The following is a 23629-nucleotide window of genomic DNA, read 5'->3' as shown; positions in this document are numbered from 1 at the left end:
CCAGTTCAGTAATGGAATGATTTGAATGATTATTTTGACATGTTTGTAATTTAGACAGAAGATGGAGGAGATGGAAGTGGAGGCTAAACGAGACCTGGTAGAGAAAGCTCATAGCACAGATGCACTGGAACTACAGCGACTACAAGGTTCTCTAGATTAACATATTATTTCTCACTTCAGTACGATTACCTCACACCAACATGTAACATAGTAGTAGACCATCTATAGACAAGGATATTGCTCTGTGTTTGTTCATCTATGGTGTGGGATGCATGTTAAATAAAGAATAACTAGTTAACGATGTCGGATATCTGCTTTATCCTGTGAAGGTAAGAATGGGAAATACTGCGAGGCTCTGCAATGTGCAATTACTCATTCAGCCTGAACAGGATAAAGCAGATATCCGACATTAACTAGTTATTTTCTTTATCCTGAAGACCATAAAAATTAAGGGGAAAAGTTATTATTTCTGTTATTTCAGCCACATTATACCTAGAGGTCAAATGAGCGATTTTGTAATGTAGCTATGTGTGTGATGTCACTCGTGTGACGTCAGAAGTCGTATTTTGTAATGTAGCTATGTGTGTGATGTCACTCGTGTGACGTCAGAAGTCCTATTCTGCTAGTAGCAGGATATGAGTTTGCTTTATCAGTCATCATATTCTGTCAGTAGAAACGGTGATTGCAGGATAAAATATCCCATCCTGTCGGTCAGTAATCGGAGAGTAAACACATTTAACAGCTGATGGTGTGTAGTGCGTTATGTGTTAACCTTGTGACTACTGCAGGCAAGATATCTGCCAGATGTCAAGCAAGTAGACACACTGTACATTGCATACAGTACATTCCCTAATTCACATTTTCCGCTGTTTTGCACATGGCACTCACCGGAAATAATAATAATAATATAACAGGAAATAGATTATTTGATAGTATGGCAGCTTTAGTTTTTCGTTTTTATATGAAAAATATCTGGGAATTTTGAGTTGAAAAGTGGTTTTCAGCAAGTATTTTTACTTGACAACATTGGTGGAATGTCAGTCATTTTCAGAAATTGATAGATGATTGTGAGAGCTAATTTGATAATAAATTTGATCATTTATCAACAAAGAAAATATTGGGATATAAATCGTAGTTAGTTTTCAAAAACAATTATGATCAGAAACAGTGGAAATAATGGACATAAATACTGGACATCTGGCCACAAATGCTCTTTAAGTTAATGCTACTTTTGCTTTTTTGTCTCATTTTAATCAACAATAACTGATCTAAAATATAAAAATTTGAAAAACCTACAAAAATAATACTTAACGATTCAAATATAAACTTTATTTTATGTATTTATGAAAATATTTAAGTGAAAATATGTGAGTAAAAGTAATAAATTTGTACCCTCAACATGGTTTTTGTCACAAATTAATCAAGTAGTCTAAAGGTTAAACTTAGTCAACTTGTTACACAATGTCGCTATTACACTTGATGTAACATTTATGTTTCTTCACTTTGTGTGTGTTTCAGCTCAGATTGACAAGAGGAAGAAAGCTGCAGACATGAAGAAGAGACGGGAGTTCCAGCGTCTAAAGAATCAGATGATTGAAGACCAACAGGTTTGACTTTCTCCAATTCACAAATATTTTTAGTACACACAGTAACCATTTAAAATCAAACCTTTTTGGCCCATTCAATAAAATATTGTGGTACTTAATTATGTTTAATAAAAGACGAAAATGTTTTCTTAGAAAAATCCTATTCCATAATGCTGTCTTTGTAATGGTAGTCTGTTGTCTGCTAGGCTAAGAAGCCTGGACAGTGATATTGTAGAACCTTTCATTTAAAATGTAATTGTAAATAACATCTCAAATGTTGACAGAGCCATTGCTTTATTCAACTCGATTCTTTGTATTTTCTTCATTTTGTTAAACAGTTCATTTTAGGTAATCTTTTTGAAGTGAAACTATTATTGGACAGATGTCCTTATTAACACAGGGGTGGGCCATAGCTCAGTGGTACAGCGCTTGCTTGATGCGTGGTCGGTCTGGGATCAATCCCCATTGGTGGGCCCATTAATCTGTTTCTCATTCCAGCCAGTGCACCACGACTGGTATATCAAAGTCCATGGTATGTGTTATCCTGTCTGGGATGGTGCATATAAAAGATCCTTTACTGCTAATCAAAAAAGAGCAGTTCATGAAGTGGCGACAACGGGTTTCCTCTCTCAATATCTGTGTGATCCTTAACCATGTGTCTGACGCCATATAACCATAAATAAAATGTATTGAGTGCGTTGTTAAATAAAACATTTCCTTCCTTTAATAACACAAGTTTGTAAAGTATTGTACGTGATGTGAAGTAATGAGGCAGTGTTTGAAGTTGTTTTACTGATTGTTTTACCAGAGTAAAGCGATTAAGTCTGAGGAAGAGAAGGCTAGTGATAGAGAATACATGGCCAGGTTGAGGAGAGAAGAGTCAGCCATGGCAACAGAGGAGCTTGAACTGGAACGACAAGCCAGGTAGGTCTTGGAATAATACTCTGTACCATTGTACCATTAAAATGACATTTTATTACAAATTTAGCAATGAAAATGGAGAGCTGTAAACACAAATTCTTTAAACTATGTGACGTCATTTTGTGTCTTTGTCAAATTGTAATGACACCATCTTTAATACCGACATGGTCATTGGTTTGTAAGCATCAAATCATCCAATAGTATTCATTAAACCAATGCATAATATTTACCACTGAGAAAATATTAAAAATATTTTCCTTGTTATGAGAAACCACTGGGGTAATAAATAACCATATTCATGTCCTTACCTTTATTTGACACCCAATGCCTGATGTGTATTTTTGTGCTGGGGTGTTGATAAACATTCAGTGTACCACATAGGTATGAGAAAACTATGAAAACACTTCTGTAATGCCATGTCGAAACAACTAATAGTGTTCCTGTGGTAGAGAAGTATGTATTTGAGAAGACTGCTACCATTAATATGCTGAAATAGCTGACACCTGATGAGGTAACTCGCTTGTACCACGCCTCTAAGTGACGTTGCTTGATGTGATAAGGAAATTTGATGCATTGAGAGGTTGGATTTAAAAAGTGTACAATTATACATATTTATTGAATACTTATGTTAATGTGGAAAAACCTAAACGTGAAACAATATTAAAAAATACTTATTTTACTGTTAAGCTATTTTACTGTTTGCCAGAGAGGAGTTGATAACATACAATAAGGATAAGGCAGTTAATGCAGAGGTGGGATTTAAAAAAAGTGTACATATTTATTTAATACTTTAGTTAAAGAGGAACACTTGTTATTTTAATGTTAGAGAGGAGTTGATAGCGTACTATGCTGGACTGAGTGATGAGGCCGCCCGGCGTGAACAGAAAGCCCTGTGGAAGGTTCGCCGCGGCCGGCTGGGGCAGCGCAGGATAGACTTCCTGTTAGCAGACGAAGCCAAACTGAAGAGAGAGATGATGGAATCAACTGAAGCTCAGGTAACTAAACCGTATTAATAACAAATACTTGTACAGTGTCAAACTGTAGATAATAATTGAGAGAACTGGGGCAATAAAGACCATTTCTCAACCAGTTGTCTGTAGATATATTTAAAAACCATTGGCATGTTCAAGAGGCCGAGCACTCGAATAATTTCACTAGTTCCATCATCTGCTATCACATCACATTCATCTAATGTTAGATAGGCAAGATTTAGCTCAGTCGGTCGAGTGCTTGCTTGAGGTGCTTGTGTTGATCGAATCACCTCGGTGGATCCATTCAGCTGATTGGTTTTTTTCTCGTTCCAAACAGTGCACCACAAATGGACAAATGCTGTGGTATGTGTTTTCCTGTCTGTAGGAAAGTGCATATAAAAGATCCCTTGCTGCATTAGAAAAAAATGTGGCGGGTTTCCTCTGATGACAAGTCAAAATGACCAAATGTTTGACATCCAATAGCTGATGATTAATTGATCAATGTGCTTTAGTGGTGTCATTAAACAAAACAAACAAACAAAAAATCATCTAATGTTAGGGGCATAAACCAGTCGGTCACTAGCCCTGTTCAACAAGCCTCATATCTAGTCTTTTATAAGTGGGAAGTCTGATTGCATATTCTCAAGATAAAACTGACATTTTATACAAAACAATTTATGAACTATTCAGTGTTAATTATTGTAATAGCTTTTATATGATAAATATCAATTGTGTGGTAAGCCATACCAAGCTGTATGGCTGTACTAAGTTTTTAGTGATGTGAGATGTTTTATATTGTTGAACTATATTGTTGTAGTAATAGTTTTTAGTGATGTGAGATGTTTTATATTGTTAAACTATATTGTTGTAGTAATAGTTTTTAGTTAAGTGAAACATTTTGTTAAACTGTATAGTTTTATTATCCATATGGTTCAACATAACCGAGTTAATAATAATCACACGAAGCACACGTGTAATAACAAGTGTAATGATGTAATTTTGAGAAGTGACGTCATAACATGACGCTGCTTCTTCAGTCCTAGCCCAGACTGTGCATTTGAAATATGACGTCATTTCATCGTCTCCTTCTAGTTGTGGCTGAAACATTTTGAGTTGGGTCTTGTTATTCATAAAGAAAACAACAATAATAATATGGATAATAAAGACATTATAACTTGCATGTTATACAAAAATCCTGATACTCGTTTTGTAAAATCAGTACGACACACAAGCTCTAATAATAATCTCTATATAGTAATTGGTTTTAATTATGAGAACTTGTATGTCATGTTAAACTATAGAGTTGTAATAAGTCTTTACTTAGTGTGAAATGTTTTAATTTATAGGCCATGTTAAACAGTAAAGGTGATGTCAGCTCTGTTTTGCCGTCATGGGCTCAGAACCTTGATCAAGTTAAAACTGTCCACGATGACCAAGCTGCTCTACCCAAGTGGGCTGATGTCGACACTGACAGGCAGCTGGTGGCAGTCCATGTTGTTGATGACAAAGATGATGATGATGGTAATACTGCTGCTGCTGCTACGATGCCACAGTGGGCAATCAAGGGATTAAAGAAGTATGGGCTTGATGACTCGTCAGTGGATGTGTGTCAGATTGACCTGGAGATCAAAGAGGCTGATAGTCCAACTGGCTCTCCAGGTGTTAAGCTAGACCACAGTACCAGACATGTTTCCGAAGAAACCACGCCTACACCCGAAAAACAACACATCAGGATATCAGATAAAATGCATGCTACCAAGGAGACGGAAGCTGATGAAAAAAGCAAGCCACAGATCCAGTTATTTCCTGAACGGCAGGCAACGACGGAGACCGTTTCTGATGATACATTCCTACCCACCATCAAGTGCTTCAAGGATGTTGGATCCACGAAGGAGACCGAGAGCCGTGAGGAGAAATCCCACTTAAAGTTCCACCCGGATCAATGTGTGAGTACCGAATCAACACAAGGGAAAGAAATTGATGCTCCACATTTGAAACGACAATCCAATGTTCACGCTAATGTTGAAAGTAAACCCCAAGAACTGGTGATCAAGCTGGCTGGACAGTTCGGTCACGTTTCTGACCAGACCGAGCAGGAAAATGCTATTGCTCCAAGATTAAAGAAACATGCATGGATTTATGCTAATCTTGAATCGAACCCAAAAGATTATGGTATTCGACCGAGGATTAGAATGAGCAAGAAGATGTCTGCCACGACAGAAAGTCAGTGCGTGGATGTCAGGTCGGTTCATAAGTCTAGTGCCTTGATGTATGCCACGAAGGAGTCTGAATACGTTGACGAAAACGAAGTGAGAGTGAAGAAGTTCAAGGAGAGAAATGTGTATGGACATTCGACAGATTCTTCTGTACAGAGGTTGCTGTATGGTGTAAAGACTGGCTCGTCAGATCAACAGACAGACGCTGATAAAAGTGCAGGTCAGTGTTAGGCTTTTGTCAAAGAGCATTTTGCATATCGGGGTGGAATGTAGCCCAGTGGTAGAGCACTTGCATGATGGACAGTAGGTCTGGGATCAATCCCCGTCTATGTGCTCATTAGGCTATTTCTCGTTCCAGCCAGTTCACCACGACTGGTATATCAAAGGCTGTGGTATGTGCTATCCTGTCTGGGATGCTGCATATAAAAGATGCCTTGCTACTAATGGTAAAATGTAGCAGGTTTCCTCTCTAAGATAATATATCAACATTACCAAATGTTTGACATCCAATAGCCGATAAATCTAGGGGTGTCATTCAACAAAACAAACTTCTTTTTGTTTTGCTTTTATGTTCATGTAACATTTGTGTGAAAACAAAGCATCTTGACTCATCAAAGTAATCAATCTTGAGTTCATTTTTTGTAATAACTTTCTTTTTTTGCCACAGCAGATAAACTTTAGAGGATATAGACTCAAGATTGTAATCGCGAATTAGACTTGTTTGCTTGTGGTTTCATTAAAGATTTAAGTTTAGTCGAGGTTTGTAAGAATGGGTCCCAGTAAAGAAAGCTAGCTGTGAGCTAATAGTAAAACCTCATATAATTGAATTCTTTTGTCACTATTTTTAGATACTAAATGTATTTATGGCATTTTATAAATTCTTTTTCAGTCATGCCACTGGCAGAGACCTTTTCTATTGACATAGAATGGTTGAAAAAGATGGTGGAGCCTTATACAGACAATTTTGACTTTCTTGGTAAGATTTTGTATATATTTAGCTAGTACAAAAGACATACTTTGCATTGGTTGCATTTGTTTATCTTTTGGGGGTGGGGGGGGATGTAGCCTAGTGGTAAAGTGCTCGCTTGATGTGCGGTTGGTTTAGGATCGATTCCCGTCGGTGGCCCCATTGAGCTATTTTTTGTTCCAGCCAGTGCTCCACAACTGATGTAACAAAGGCCGTGGTATGTACTATCCTATCTGTGGAATGGGATATATAAAAGATCCCTTGCTGCTAATTGAAAAGTGTAACTTATGAAGTGGCGACAGCGGGTTTCGTCACTATCTGTGTCTTAACCATATGTCTAACTCCATATGACTTTAAATAAAATGTGTTGAGTGCATCGTTATATAAAAAATTTCCTTACTGAATTGTTTATCTTGTTACATAAATACATTTTAGTTAAATTTTCATTTTAGAGTTTATTTTACCTTGATTTTCATGCTTCTGTCCAATTAAGGTTCAAGCACACTGTCCAGGCACACATCTCAGCTATCTGGGTTGTCTGTCCAGGACAGTGTATTAATGCTTTGTTGGTAGTGATTAGTGAAAGAAAACTAAGCCATTAGATCTTGCTTAAATATTAAAATAGTATCTACTAGCCTTATGTTTAAAGGCTTAACCACTACACCACCAAAGCTGGTATTCTCTTTAGAGTAATACTTGTGTAAGATTTTCTCTTTACTTTTATGTAGCTTATATATTGTTTTAAAATATCCTTTATCTCATATAGTGTTTTTCCTAGAAATTTGTCACAGCATGGTAGAACACTTTTGGGGCATTTTTACCATTTTCAGGATAATTTTTTCATTAAAGATAAATTAGTTAAAATAAAAATAAATGTAATTAATGTGCTTGCTTTAACAAATGAATGGCAAAATATATAATACACACATTTTTCGAGTGTTTTTAAGACAATTTTAGAATTATTGGAAAAGGCTTGTTTAATCTCAGGGCAGCATGGCACTAATTAAGAACAAAATGGCGCTATACTATCGAGGCATGGTGCCACACCATGCTAAAACAGGCTAGGGAAAACATAGCTTGAGAATATTCAATAACAGTTCAACTTGTTTTTTTCTAGATCTGCCTCCAAAGGTTGACCTGCTGGGAAACACGCCCATTGTTTTCAGTAGTTTGGGAGACTACCAGATCAGTCAGAGCACTGATGTTACGACTTACGAATACATGCATCTTCCGTCTTTACTGAAGATCTCTCTCACAGCTCCCATCAGGGCCCAGTTAGTAGAACTTTCAGTATCATCCTTTGTGTATCTTAATTTACCAGATCAGTCAGAGCACTGACGTTACAACTTATATGCATCTTCTGTCTTTTCTCAAGATCTCTCACAGAGCACTGACGTTACAACTTATATTCATCTTCTGTCTTTTCTCAAGATCTCTCAGAGCACTGACGTTACAATTTACATGCATCTTCTATCTTTTCTCAAGGTCTCTCACAGAGCACTGACGTTACAACTTACTTGCATATTCTGTCTTTTCTCAAGATCTCTCTCACAGAGCACTGAAATTACAACTTATATTCATCTTCTGTCTTTTCTCAAGATCTCTCACAGAGCACTGACGTTACACATGCATCTTCTGTCTTTTCTCAAGATCTCTCTCACAGAGCACTGGCATTACGACTTAAGAATACATGCATCTTTTGTCTCTACTGAAAATGTCTGTCACAGCTTCCATCAGGGCTCGGTAGAACCTTCTGTATCTTGGTGGTTTAACTTAATTTTATTTTCATATCGAGCCACCATATCTGATATACCGGCCTCGGTGGCGTAGTGGTTAGGCTATCGGTCTACAGGCTGGTAGGTACTGGGTTCGGATCCCAGTCGAGGTGTGGGATTTTTAATCCAGATCAGCCAATTGCTAATTTTTATTCAAAGTGGCTACAACATTTAGTTTTTGGCTAAAATATTCCTTAAAGTAACCACATTTTAATGATTTTCAAGGAAATACTGGACATACATGTACATATCTGAAAATTGGCTAAACCAAGATTTGTTCCAGTGTGAGCCATATATTCTCTTTGAATATTCAAATCTCATAGTATTTTAAAAACTAATTTTTTTATAAAAATGTAAAACAAAAAAAATTGCCTTATTTTTTGGATACACTAAGAAGATCAAACCACATATGCCAAACAACAAATCCTTTTAATGATTTCTTCTTGTATATTTTTATGCATCCAAAAGACCAAATCTTGTATGAATCATGTGTAAGCCCAGTATTTCACTTGTCAATGTAGTTTCACTTTCATTTCAGAGTGTCTCTGGTGAACCAGTGTATTCTGGACTACTTCTTTGTGGAGCTGAAAATAGTAGAACATTTTGATGCACTTCGACGCTTCTTACTCATGGCTGACGGACATTTTTCACAAGTTGTTAGTGATATTCTCTTTGAAAAGGTAATGCAAATATTCAGTATACCTATTCATCTGATAAACTCTTTGACTACCCTAGTTCTGCACAAAATTTGAGTACATTTTGTTTTACAGGAACCTTTACATGTTTCAAGGACACGGCTACTTGACACAGTGGTACTAGATAAAATAAAATTGCATACATTTTTTGCCCAGATGAAACTAATTTTTTTTAAAACCAACACACACACTTTTATCACCAATCACAGCACTCAGCTGGAAGTTATTTGGTTTAGTACTACTAATAGAGCCTTTGTTTCATTGTATTTTATTTGACTAACTCAAATAATCTGATTACAGATTTTTTCTAACCAAGTTAGCCAAATTGATTATAATTGGTGAGATCCAGATCAAATCCTGTTGACAGAGTAGTTTTTATTCTGAGGGTTTATAAAGTATGATATATTACATTTTCAGCTGGCTACAAACCCCTTAGCATGTGAATTGTTGAATCCAATCTTCCTGAACGGTGCACTAACACGTGCACTCCAGTCTTCTGTTCACCCGGATGACAAGTATGCTAAATATCTGTCATTTGCACTCAAGTCATGCCCAAAAGTCCTCAACTTTAATGGTGAGTTATATCTGTTATCTTCATTATATTTAACATGACAAGTATGCTAGATATCTACCATTTGCACTCAAGTCATACCCAAAAGTCCTCAACTTTAATGGTGAGTTATACTTGGAATTATCATCATCAACGCAGTTTATATTCACTATGACAACAAATATGCAACAATGTTCTTGCTGGTTAAAGTGCTGTGCCAGACCATACACTAAAATTTCAAATTCCACAATTAAATGCTTTCTTAATTCATTACAATAATATTTTACACCGATATGTAAATCAATAATTACGAAAATGCCCCATAAAAGTATTAAAACATCACTCCCGTAGAACACTGCCGGAAACGACCGAGTAAAATTCTCGGTAAACACATTTGCCTGTAAATAGCCATGACGTCACGAAGGGAACGCGCTTCACAGAAACCTACCACAAGATGACTGCCAGCGCAAGCGAAAGTGGGACCGACAGCGACTGCCAAGCTCATTGATCATGCGATTCTTCTTTCGATGATGAACAGTGTAGTAATGACGACTGGACTAATATTTGTGCAACACAACAAATAATGCCTTATCAGTTTGAACCTGGAACATCTTCCGACGAACCACCGGCCTGACAGATGACGATGAAAATGGTCGTGGAGACAGCTTACCACTAATTTACAACTTTTATTCTTGTTTTGTTCTTTAGCTTTTCGTGCGAATTATTTTGCTACACTGTATGTTCTAATACTTGTGATGTAGTAGAAAAGACGATAAATAACTCTTGAATTCTACAAGTCAAGTGGACCCGATATCGGTAATTTTAAGAAATAAACAAAAACGACTTTTAGTCTGTCCCATCCCTCTATGAAGATGTTTTTGTGTGTGAATAGTTTCAGTTTAGTTTAACGTAAAAAAAAAAGTAAAAGTGTTTTGGAAATAACAAAACAATACTATTTTTTTGTGTTCAGTTGTGAAAACAGTCTGCTCAGAAATAAATATCTTATTTTAATTTTAAGAAATAAACAAAAATGACTTTTAGTCCGTCCCATTCATCTATGAAGATGTTTTTTTTGTGTGAATAATTTCAGTTTAGTTTGACGTAAAAAAAAATAGTAAAAGTATTTTGGAAATAACAAAACAATACCTTTTTTTGGTGTGCAGTTGTGAAAACAGTCTGCTCAGAAATAAATAACTTATAGCACATTCCATAGTATGAAAAAAGGTTTTCTCTGTGGGAAGGTATAGTAAAATTAATTTAATGTATTTATAGTCTGTTTTACAAGGAACGCCTTTTTTCATACTATGGAATTTACAAGTAATTTATTTCTGAGCCGATTGTTTTCTAAGATGCGTACAAAATTAGCTCTCTTTTTTTTTTTTTTTTTTTCTTTTTCTTTTTTTTTACAATAAAACCCTACATTTTTGTAGGATGGGATGGACTCGGCAATAGATACTTACTTGTCTGTACTTTATTGTTTTAATGTTCTCGAAATGTAAAGAAAAATCTCACAAATGAACGAGATGCAAACGACAACAAATCGGATCTCGATGATTGCACGAACCGTGCATAAGAAAACAAACTGACCGGAGTTGAAAGCTTAACGCAATTTGGGACATTGACGATATGCGGCCCACGGTCGTTTCGGTGTGAATGGCGTCGGCTTGTTGTCATTTGTTTTGTGTCGCAGAACAATTGTTGGTACGGCATCTTTTTTTAAAAGCCATAACACATGGTATTCCCATATCTTGCTTAAGCCGACAAGCCAGTTCGGACGAATCGAAACTAAAAGTGTCTACTGTCGCAACGGTCTCCGGCATTTTCTTCCTGTCCATTATTTCCACGTTGTTTTAATCAAATTCACACACAGCTTTCTCACAGCAACATTACTAGGAAATGCGTGAAGACTAAATTTATCGGCGTTTGTATTGCTACAGCCGCCAACAACACGCCGTTTAACCATAATAAACACAAAAGAAGCAATGAACAATGGCGCTGACTATCGAAAGGAGTTCCCTTCGTGACGTCACGGATCAAATCTTACGGAAATTCCCGAAACGAATTCAGCTGGTTCTGTTTTTCAGGGCAATATTTTTAAATGGAAAATATACCGGTATATAATTTTTTTACATTTTTTTATTTTATTTTCTAATCATATTAAATAATATCTTGATTGATATAGCTCAATACATCATACATCTGGAACAGCACTTTAAAAAAACCCCACACACACACACAAAAAAACAACAAAAAATGTAAAAATATTTGAAAGCTTTGTTTTGCCCCTCAATATCTGGTACCCAAGGGTAGGCAGGCACATGTGCAGGAAATTGTACAGGGGTCACCTAGACTGGTGAGCAAAGCTTTTAGGGAAGAAAAGAGAAAATATATTGGCAATTCCCCCTAGCAAAATGTTCCTGGTTGGTACAATGTATGTTGAACTGGACTATAAAGAGAATGTCAATCTGTCGTTCACAAGCTTTTGTTTGGATGAACTGATCAAAGTACAAATATATTTGAATAAAGATTTCAAGATAATTATCTGATTTTCTTTTTAAAGTGATTCCCTAATGGGGGATAACATTGATGGGTTTTTTAAAGCTATTTCAAACCACATTGCTATCAATCGTTAGTTGATAACTAGTTTTATTTTTATAAAGGTGTGTTAATATTATTGGCATCCAAGATAGATAATTGTAATGATTAACATTACCAATTCCCTATTGTTTTTTAAGTGGATGAAAAGTTTCTTGCAGAATAAACAAGAGAGAGTAAATAAAAATCAGCTTGGTTACCATATTTGGTAATAATTGTTGTTGTATATATTTACAGCACCTGATACTTTGGACTGTCTTGAGCTCAAATACGAGGTAAGAACTAAACATTATTTCTTGAATACACGGTCAGTCTAGGGTCGATCCCCATCGGTGGACCCATTGTACTATTTCTTGTTCTAGCCAGTGCTCCACAACTGGTGTAACAAAGGCTGTGGTATGTACTATCCTGTCTGTATGATGGTGCATATAAAAGATCCCTTTCTGCTAATTGAAAAAAAGAGTAGCCCATGAAGTGGCGACAGTGTGTTTCCTCTCTAAATATCTCTGTGGTCCTTAACCATATGTCTGATGGCCATATAACTGTAAATAAAATGTTTTGAGTGTGTTGTTAAATAAAACATTTCCTTCATTCTTCCTTCCTGTGCTGCTATCAGTAGACCCAGTGATTTTCCGACGTCATGAAAAACTGAAGGACGGAATTTACATTTGGAAATGGAATTACAATTTTCAGCTAAGTTAAAAAAAACTATTGCCCATTCAATATTGGACAAACGTAAATTGAAGATTAATTGTCATAGTCTTTTGCCAGGAGTAAGTTCAGCCAGCCGTTTGTCGCTAATGCTCGTCTTGGGAGACTGATTTGTATGCTACACATTAAACTGAATAACAATTTCGGGAACCAGTGAAAATAGTTTGCAAACGTTTAGCGAAAAAACAACTAGCAATATTACTTTATTTCTGCTGTGGCATGTGGATACTTAAGACTGTCGAAGTGGTGATAAAAATAAACGTTTACGGTTTGTCAACCCTGAGTCTCTTTGAATAAAACAGTGTATTTAATTGTTGAACAAGTATGCTTTATATAGTTATAATTGTGACCTTTACTCCTAATGCGATTTTTCTTTATTAATGTGTACTTTGATTTAAGGACAAATGGCGACATTATTACCGTATCACTTGCTATAAAGTTGGTTCCAGAAATATGTACCAGAAGAATCCTGAATAAATATTTTTTTGCTTTAATTTGTCACAAATTGTGTTAGTAAAATTGTTAATTACATATTGTATTCTGAAATGGAAATGAAACGGAATTAACAAAAATATGAAATGAAAATAGCTTTTTTTGAAACGGAAAACCACTGGGTTCTGTTGTTAATTTTAAGTCCCTTTTGATGGTGAAGTTGGATGGGAAATCAGGGAACAAAATGTTGTGATCTTTTGTATTGTAGTCCCCTACTTGTCCAACCAAAGGTGAATATAGGTTTCATCTCTGTCAGGGCACATTTGGTTCAGTATTGTGTTGCAGTTTGCTACAAAAGTTTCAGAGGTCACTACACAATTTTAAAACAACATAGTATTTGAGTTTTTAATTATTTTTTTTTTATTATTATTATTATATATTTTTTTTTTTATCCCACTGCTCCCTTTCCTTTCTCTCCTTTGAATTCCATCTCATTTCTTCCCGATATGGCAACTCCTATCTTTCAACTTCTTTCGCTGTCCACCTCCACATCCCAGGTGCTTGTCTCTTGTGGCTATCTGGTCCACACACCTGCCATTCCCCCATCAGCTTTATTATTGGCAAAGGATGAAGATGCCAGGTGGGTACAGGGAAATACACAGAGACTGCACCCGTGGAGGAAGTTGAGACAGGTAGGCGATGGTATGGACAGCTCAGAAGATAGTATCAGAGGAAACTGACAGGGAGGGTCGAAACAGATTGAAATCGTAGGAGAAATTGGAAAGTTTTTATTAGATTAAGATAATGAGAATGATGGGCAGTGTTATTTTCTGTTTTATTCAGGTTGGATGGCCAGTAAACATTGTGTTGACGGAGTCCAGTATGAGAAAATACAGTCGGCTGTTTTCCTTCATGCTGCAACTCAAACGGATTGTGTGGATCCTCAAAGACATCTGGCACCGCCTCAAGAGAGACTGTAAGGATGAATTATCTCATCATGTGTTTTGGGTACAATGTTTCCACGGGCAGTAGATGGGGATTATGTAGCAGAGGTATAAAAAGAAAAGTCTTGTCTTGTTTAACGACACCACTAAAACATCAATTTGTTAATCATCGGCTGTTGGATGTCAAACATTTGGTAATTTTGACATATAGTCTTGGAGAGGAAACCCGCTATATTTTTTCATTAGTAGCCAGGGATCTTTTATATGCACCATCCCACAGACAGAATAGCTCATACCACGGCCATTGATATACCAGTCATGGTGCACTGGCTGGAACGAGAAAAGGCCCAAATGAGTCCACTGACAGGGCAGAGGTATAAAGAGTTCTTACTGGCCATTTCATATAAGGATCTCCTTTTCATTCTTCCCGGGTCACTCTGCTTATTGCAAATAATTTTGAAACTAAAACAATGATTCAAACTTGGTGTACTTTATTAAATATTCCTAGGTCATTGCTGTATAAATACAGTTTCTGCAACTTAAGACGTTTTAAAATGATTTGCAATAAACAGAATGTTCATGGAGACCCTGGTGTAAAATGGCCCAGTATTCCTTTTAGCTCACTTGATAAGGGTGCTGGACTCAAATATTGATGGTCTGTGGTTCAAATTCCCGACGGGGTGGTTGATTTATGTATTACAGAAATTTTGCATATGTTTATGTTTTAGTTTGGATAACATAAAAGATTGTTTATTAGAGCTTAGTATTTTTGTTGATATAACATTTATAATCGTGGGTTTTTTTGCAAAAGATAAATTCATTTTACATAGAGGTAATGTTTTTGTTGTTTTTATTTTCAGCTGTTGTTGTTGGTGTAGGCAACTCACCTCAGTTTAGACAAGTGCAGTTGCACAGGTGAGTCCGTCAGTTCAGACAGAAATCTTAATTAAAATTAGATCCACTATTACATGTGGATCTAATAGCAGCCCGTTGCAGCTCATGTCCAGTTGACCTTTCATTGGACCGTACTTGCAAAATCATAGCAGTGATTTGAAAAGAATTTGAAAACATTTGGGATTATGCCGAGGGTATACGAAATGATTTGGTATGCCAGAAACTAATTGCAATATAAAATTTTATATAAAATTAGTTTCAAGATGAAAAAACCCAACATGATCTATAGAGATAAAATCTGTTGTAATAGACCAACAAGTTCACACAATATTTTTAGAATTTGTATGCTCCCAAATAACGTTATAAAAGGCGAAGTGTAATTGGTCCATATTTAAATTGTTATTTATAGATGAAATGTCTCCTGGACATGGCAGTCCATGCAATGCTGTTAGAGCTACTGGTATACCCAGTAGAGCTAATTTTAATCAGATTGTTGACAGGTGTAGTTACACAGGTGAGTCCCTAAGTTCAGATAGGTGTAGTTGCACAGGTGAGTCCCTCGGTTCAGACAGGTGTAGTTAACACAGGTGAGTCCCTCGGTTCAGACAGATGTAGTTACACAGGTGAGTCCCTCAGTTCAGACAGGTGTAGTTACACAGGTGAGTCCCTCGGTTCAGACAGGTGTAGTTAACACAGGTGAGTCCCTCGGTTCAGACAGGTGTAGTTAACACAGGTGAGTCCCTCGGTTCAGACAGGTGTAGTTACACAGGTGAGTCCCTCAGTTCAGACAGGTGTAGTTACACAGGTGAGTCCCTCGGTTCAGACAGGTGTAGTTAACACAGGTGAGTCCCTCGGTTCAGACAGGTGTAGTTAACACAGGTGAGTCCCTAAGTTCAGACAGGTGTAGTTAACACAGGTGAGTCCCTCGGTTCAGACAGGTGTAGTTAACACAGGTGAGTCCCTCGGTTCAGACAGATGTAGTTACACAGGTGAGTCCCTCGGTTCAGACAGGTGTAGTTACACAGGTGAGTCCCTCGGTTCAGACAGGTGTAGTTACACAGGTGAGTCCCTCGGTTCAGACAGATGTAGTTAACACAGGTGAGTCCCTCGGATCAGACAGGTGTAGTTACACAGGTGAGTCCCTCGGTTCAGACAGGTGTAGTTACACAGGTGAGTCCCTCGGTTCAGACAGATGTAGTTACACAGGTGAGTTCCTCGGTTCAGACAGGTGTAGTTACACAGGTGAGTCCCTCGGTTCAGACAGATGTAGTTAACACAGGTGAGTCCCTCGGTTCAGACAGATGTAGTTAACACAGGTGAGTCCCTCGGTTCAGACAGGTGTAGTTACACAGGTGAGTCCCTCGGTTCAGACAGGTGTAGTTACACAGGTGAGTCCCTCGGTTCAGACAGATGTAGTTAACACAGGTGAGTCCCTCGGTTCAGACAGGTGTAGTTACACAGGTGAGTCCCTCGGTTCAGACAGATGTAATTACACAGGTGAGTCCCTCAGTTCAGACAGGTGCTGTTACACAGGTCAGTCCCTCAGTTCAGACAAGTTCTGTTACACAGGTGAGTCCCTCAGTTAGACAACTGCTGTTACACAGGTGAATCAACAATAGAACTTTTTTTTTTAACTTCATACATTGCTTCACATATTAATACAGTAGATCATTTACTTCTGCACAGAATTTGTATATTTTAAGAGGGAATGTTACAGGTATACTTTAAAAAAAAACACCCACTTCTACTCTGTCAATTAATGTCTAGAATGTACATATTTAAGTAACCATGTAATAATATGTAGTAGTAACATGATTTTTTGTGTGTGTGCTAAATCTGTGTCAAGTCAACAGAATCTCTTAACTGACAGGCCATAGGATTTTAAATTTCATCATGGGAAACACTTCGGTTCTGTGCCTTGTGATCATGGGAACCCATTGGAAACTTTTTTTCTCTTTTTTTTTTTTAAATTCTTTTTTTAAATAATAATCATATTCACATATAATAAACAAATTTTCGGTTCCATGATTTTACTGACACGGTAACAGAAACTATTGTTTCCGTGAAATCCAAAGGCCTGAGTAACCTAGTTATTGCATGCAAAGATACTACTATATCTTCAGTGACATACACCTGAAATTTGGATTGCAGAAGTGATATTAATTATTTGTGTCTTTCTCTGTTTTAGACAGGAGATGCAGCATTTTGTGAAGGTGATGCAGGGCTACATGTCGAATCAGATAATTCACGTAATGTGGACGAGTTTTTCTGACAATCTGCACAAGAACGTCGACAACCTGGACGGCCTACACCAGGTTCACACGGAATACCTAGATAGCTGTGTACTCAGGTCAGTCAGTGTTAGCTTAGGTCAGTCAGTGTTAGCTTTCTCGCTCCAGCAAGTGCACCACGACTGGTACATCAAAGGCTGTGGTATGTGCTATCCCGTCTATGGGATGGTGCTTATAAAAAATTCCTTGCTACTAATGAAAAAAATGTAGCTGGTTTCCTCTCTAAGACTATCAGTTCGTTTCCTCTCTAAGACTATCAGTGCTCTAAGTTGCGACCAAAATGGTCGCCAATGCAACCAAAATGTTTGTGTGACGACTGATTGAATTTATTATCGTTGCCATCTAGTGACTGACTCCAAAAACATCTTAGTATTATTGTGAATTCCATATTAATTTTCGGTAGCATTTGGAACTCATCGCTGATTTTAGTGCCGGCAGTGATGTGGCGAAAACAATCCAGATACATCGATTGGTGTGTTATTTTAATGCATGCAACCATTTGGAATATCTCAATTGATATCGATTTCTGGATCATGTATGTAATTGGCCGACTAAAGTTCCAAATACTGTATTGTACTATACATAACCGATTAACTATGGGACATTACTGGTGGTTGCATTTGATTGAAGAGTTCACACGAGTACAAAATCAAGTAAAGGTTTCTCACTCACTGTTCATACTATCCACATTGTAATCACAAGTGCAAAATGGAGACTGATTATTAAACAATGCATTACACAGTGGGCATTTCAACAATTACGTAACATGCTATGGTGGACCATGGGATGTGTTACAAACATTGTAGGGGAGGGGTTGTTTGTCAAGGTTTACTTAACGGCAACATCTTTTTAACATGTCATTTTTTAAAGCAGAAACTAAATACCTCCTACCTCTATCATTCGATCAATTCTGAAATGGTCCTTATTTTAAATTCATGATTGAGTAAAAACTAAACTATTTTATTGTTTCAAATTATTTATTTAATCCAGCAGTATAAGTCATGTACAATGTTATGATCATTACAACACATGCATAAATGATACAAACAGAGTAGTGTCGCTAGTAACATTTTAAGCTTGGCTAGTAAAATTTTAAGCTTTGCGAGTGAAATGTTTTGGTCCACTAGCCAAAGAAGAATAAGGTATAAAAACGAGCGTAGAACACTGACTATATGTTAAAATTACCAAATGTATGATAATGATAATAGCCAGTGATTATTAAATCAGTATGCTCTAGTGGAGTCATTAAACAAAACAAACTTCTTTTTTGTTTTTGTTTCTTCTGTTAATACATGATTTGCCTAGTCATAATAAGCCAGCTGCCAGAATATTTCATTGACTAGTTTTTATAACAGAGAATACCTGGACAGCTAGGTGCTGGGGTTAGTCACTGTTGACTGATTGTTTACTACTTGTCTTGATATGGCTTGTCAAAATAAACCAGCTACCAGTATCTTTCATTAACTACTTTCTTCATTTTGTTACAAAGATTAGTTACACCAGCCTCGTCCCCAAACAAGAAGCTAATATTAATTAATGGTGGAATAAGCTTTTAAATGCATGCAACAGGATTTCATCACTCTCCCTCCGTCCCTGCCTCTCTCTCTCTCTCTCTCTCTCTCTCTGTCTCTGTCTCTGTCTCTGTCTCTGTCTCTGTCTCTGTCTCTGTCTGTGTCTGTGTCTGTGTCTGTGTCTGTGTGTTAAAATAACTTCAAAGTAAACACCAGATAGCCATTGTTCAAAATGTTATCGATGTCATTAAAAAATATTCCTTTTCTTTCTAATAAAACTGCAGCTATGACTAAACCACCAGTTTGTGCTGTATTTAGCTGTTAGTGATTACAGTATAAAATGTTGCTCCTTTTCATATAAAGAAAGCCAATATACGGATATGTTATGTACAGTTTGTGCCATATTTAGCTGTTAGTGATTACAGTATAAAACGTGTCTACTTTTCACATAAAGAAAGCAAATATCCTGATATGTTGTGCTATATTTAGCCGTTAGTGATTACAGTATAAAACATGTCTACTTTTCACATAAAGAAAGCCAATATCCTGATATGTTGTGCTATATTTAGCTGTTAGTGATTACAGTATAAAATGTGTACTTCTCACATAAAGAAAACCAATATACTGATGTGTTTTGTACGTTTGTTCACTTGTCAGGTCCCTACTGAACAAGAAAGCGCTGCCTGTGATGAAAATCATTCAGGATATATTTTGTCTGATCATCAAGTTCCGGACAAATCTGATCAACGGAGAGTGGAGAAGACATCCGCAGACCGGGCAGATAGCTCACACTAACTTTGTTAAAATAAAAGAGGCTTACTTGTCGTTCCAGCAGTATTCAGCCTTTCTCTTTACAGGTATGTTTTGAACAAAATAAAGCATAAATTTTCTGATGTACAATGGTAAATTTTTAATTGAAGTTTTTTTTTTGGAGGAGGTGGGGGTGTGAAAAGCAAATAATATCACAATATTTCTAAAATTGAAATACTCTTTATACCTTGCGATGTGTGTAGGTGAGATAGTGAGCAAATGAGAAAGAATGAGAGAAGTAGAAGAATGACGGACAGACAGAGGTAGAGGCGAGAGAAAGAGGAACGACCTCTTAAATTATTCACATTTAAATTCCCCGTCTTTACCTCAATGTAACAAACAACTTGACATTCATTAAGGGAGTATCGAATCAGGTATGTTTTGGGCAAATCTTCACTCAAATGTTTTTAAAAAGTTTTTTCATTCTCTGTTAACACAACCTTGCCTAATGTTGGTGTGGTATGAGTTTTGCAGTGTGTTTCTTTTATTGTTCTCATTCTGTAATTATGATTATGTTACTGCATTATCATGCTATCTTGTTTCTGTAATAGTTCTAATTCAGTGGTTATTGTTGTTTTATTGTCTATTTCTATAGTAGTTCTAACTGAATGATTATGATTGGGTTTTATGATGCAGTCTATTTCTGTAATATTTCTAATTGAGAGATTAGGATTGTGTTTTAATATCTATTTCAGTAATTGTGCTAATTGAATGATTGTATTTCAGTTGTGAACAAGTTGGCAATCCGAGGTTACCAGACTCATCTTCAGGAACTGCTGCTTCGACTCAACTTCAACAACTACTACTAATCAGACTGAGTCTTGTCACCATTGACAACACAATATGGAGTGAATTTACCTTAATGAAACTTAAAGAGATGGAAACATTTCCAAATTTATCTGGAATTCCAGATTTGTAATCTGTACAGTTTTTTCAGGGTTTCCAATGTTTGTCCAAAATATTTCATATTCTCCGTCCAACACTTACGACTTGGCTGATGCTTTGCATACATTCTGAATGGGGGCACTTTAGACCATTGTCCAACAATAACCAATATTAAGATTTCCAGATATTTTTTTTCATTGACCACATTCAGTTTCCAACTTGGCTTATCACTGATAATGTCATGGCAACATGGAATTTCAAGTACTAACACAAATTAATTGAACATGTGCCAAAACAAAAACCAAAAATCAAAGTTTCATTCTGCCAAATCATCAGATTTGAACAATTAGGGCATTTGTGAAAAGTATATTAGCTGTCAGTAATATATGTTGGAAATAATATAAAAAAGTGTCCTTGGATCTCCACGTAAATATGTAATGTACATATTGAGCACTTATACCTGATGTAATTCAGAAACAGTTTACACAAAGACGTTCGAAGGTTTTTTTTGTTATATATTATTAATAATATACATCTGCACACTACTACTACTACTACTATTAAAAGATGTACTTCAGCTGCCATATGCAGTTTTATAAATTAATTTAAATAGTGGCTTATGTCCATGCTTGGGTTTGATGTTTTCCAGGTTTTCCAGTAAAAATATGTGAGCTGTAATCATGTATATTTCTAGGTCACGCTCAAAGGGAGTAGGCATATAAGAATCAATCATATGCAGTCATGTGGGTTACAAAAATGCACCGAAAGTGAAAGACATTTTGGCCCACGGAGGAGGGTTGCTGAGTTCCTGGGTCAGAATTTACACCACTGAGGGTGTATGTTTTGTATCCAACTTGACTGCATATGATGGATTATTTTTCTCTTAAACTTTACTATATAAACTAATAATTTACAGAACAACACAAAATGTCTGAAACATTTAACTTTTTTTATTTCTGTGTTTTGTAGCAAACCATACCATCATATATATATTGTCTTTCACTATGAATTAACAATATACAATTTAGTCATGTACAACAGGATTTAGTAACAAAATTATGAATTTTTTTATCTAGCTATCAACATGTCGTTACCTTCATTAATATGCAAAATAGAAACTTTAATATGCACAGTCATAAAATCATCTCCTTAGGAAAATAACACTGACATTATCATAATTATTCAAGGTTTAAATAATAGTTTGAACTGGAATAAAGATCAAGATTATATAATTATTTTAAAAGGGAACACGTATAAAGACTGTTTACCGCTATCCCATAGTACAATGTTCGAGGTTAATTATAAATTACTGTTTAATTTAATTACAAGTTGTTGCCTTTTTGGATGATTTGTACATATATATGGGATTATATTAATTGTGATTTATTCGACCGGCACCGTTCCCACATTTTATAATACATTTTATTGCATCATCGATCCGGACATATTTAAGAGAACATTCTTCTTTGTCAATCAGTTCATTGATACTAGGTTCTCTATTATGATGTGGTGCTGACAAATCTACGATTAAGCGTCTTTTGCCTGAATATCGGCCTGTGGCAATTTCTAATGGTGACACTCTGTAATTACTAAATGTAATTACTAAAAGGTGCAGTAACAAATGGCCCCATAATATATCCTTTCTCTAGTTCACTTTCAGTCAGTTTGCTAACCACTTCCGGCTGTTGTCGGGCTGACAAATTATTTCGGCATTCCTTTGTTTGGAGTGGTGGGTTAACTATTTTTGTATCAAAACCATACTTTAAACCGTTAATGAGATTATCTACAAACTGTCTATCTGGGTGAAATATTAGCTCTTAAGATTATCAACAAACTGTCTATCTGGGTGAAATATTAGCTCTTTACTCAGTTGGCTCATGTTATTTGGTGTGGTGGCTACCATTTGTCAAGGTTTGTCTCTAAATACTCTTTGTACTCCTGTATTTTGCCCTTTTGCTTTTTTTTTGTACTGTTGCATTTGGCAGAGGGGTATCCGGTTGCTGGTTGCTGCTCTAGTATAGCAGTCAAGTTTTGCATGGCCTTCCTTTTTGCACAAGGCACAGATATGCAGAAATTTGCAGTTACGACGCCAGCATTTCTTGTCATTAAAATTGTTACATACATCTTGGCGCCCATTTTAGTTAGTCTTCCCTCCCTCTAGGGTGCAAGTATATGTCTTTCTTCGGGGTAGGACAGAAATTGTCTGTATGTGAAGAACTACAAGAAATAATGTTTTGCCCTGTAAAAAATGTTTTGAAATAACAGTGTGTTTCATTTGCTCCAATCTACTTTGAAGCCTTGCAGTAACAGCTGTGCTGCTTGCTGGGAATAAGCTTTGTGATATTCATAGAAGCCAGGCCCTGGCCACCTCTCTGCCATGTAAAGAGTGTCATACAGATAAGCATCTAACTCTGCCCTTCTAGGATATACTTCACACAACATTTTTGTATATACTGAAAGCTTTGATGAAATCTTCCACTGTTAAATTAGCATATAGGCGTGGGTCATTTCTAATAATAAATATTTCTTCATCTGAAGTTTTAATCCCTCTATAATTCCCATAATCTGCATTTTGAATCAGAAGTGTAGCTAAGTTTAGGTCTTTACCTTCGATTATCTCCTGCCTGATGTTAGGGGACACGAGCTCAATTCGTGGCAGTTCGTCGGGTGAAAAACCTCTGGGTGAAGATGCGTTAATCGCCGATGATATGAATCCCCCGCTAAACTGGTGGTTATTCCTTGCTGGTATCAGCGCGATATCTTGCTGTTGATACCAATTAACTAACGAGTTGTCCAAAGTCGTTTCAGATGTTGACATGATACCGGATGTTGCCAGACTCTTGTTAAATCCGCTTCGGATATTCCCGGTGCTTTC

The 23629-nt window shown here is 36.5% G+C and overlaps 1 protein-coding gene across 1 annotated transcript in view; it reads left to right on the top strand.

Annotated features, from left to right (window-relative positions):
• The window catches only part of LOC121368515 (gamma-tubulin complex component 6-like), a 35310-nt gene extending 12183 nt beyond the window's left edge, over positions 1-23127 (top strand). Inside the window, exons 17-31 of the mRNA XM_041493251.1 lie at positions 55-146; positions 1519-1607; positions 2395-2510; positions 3334-3502; positions 4825-5914; positions 6584-6670; positions 7779-7935; positions 8975-9116; positions 9549-9705; positions 12514-12551; positions 14263-14395; positions 15224-15278; positions 17446-17607; positions 19717-19916; positions 20596-23127. Coding sequence (XP_041349185.1) covers positions 55-146; positions 1519-1607; positions 2395-2510; positions 3334-3502; positions 4825-5914; positions 6584-6670; positions 7779-7935; positions 8975-9116; positions 9549-9705; positions 12514-12551; positions 14263-14395; positions 15224-15278; positions 17446-17607; positions 19717-19916; positions 20596-20678 — 2770 coding nt within the window. The 3' untranslated portion in view covers positions 20679-23127. The remainder of the gene's footprint in view (positions 1-54; positions 147-1518; positions 1608-2394; positions 2511-3333; positions 3503-4824; positions 5915-6583; positions 6671-7778; positions 7936-8974; positions 9117-9548; positions 9706-12513; positions 12552-14262; positions 14396-15223; positions 15279-17445; positions 17608-19716; positions 19917-20595) is intronic.
• The last annotated feature ends 502 nt before the right edge of the window (positions 23128-23629 follow it).

The sequence above is a fragment of the Gigantopelta aegis genome, chromosome 3, assembly GCF_016097555.1.
Source record: "Gigantopelta aegis isolate Gae_Host chromosome 3, Gae_host_genome, whole genome shotgun sequence".
In the NCBI taxonomy this organism is placed as follows: domain Eukaryota; kingdom Metazoa; phylum Mollusca; class Gastropoda; order Neomphalida; family Peltospiridae; genus Gigantopelta; species Gigantopelta aegis.
This window is presented reverse-complemented; position numbering and strand designations above follow the sequence as displayed.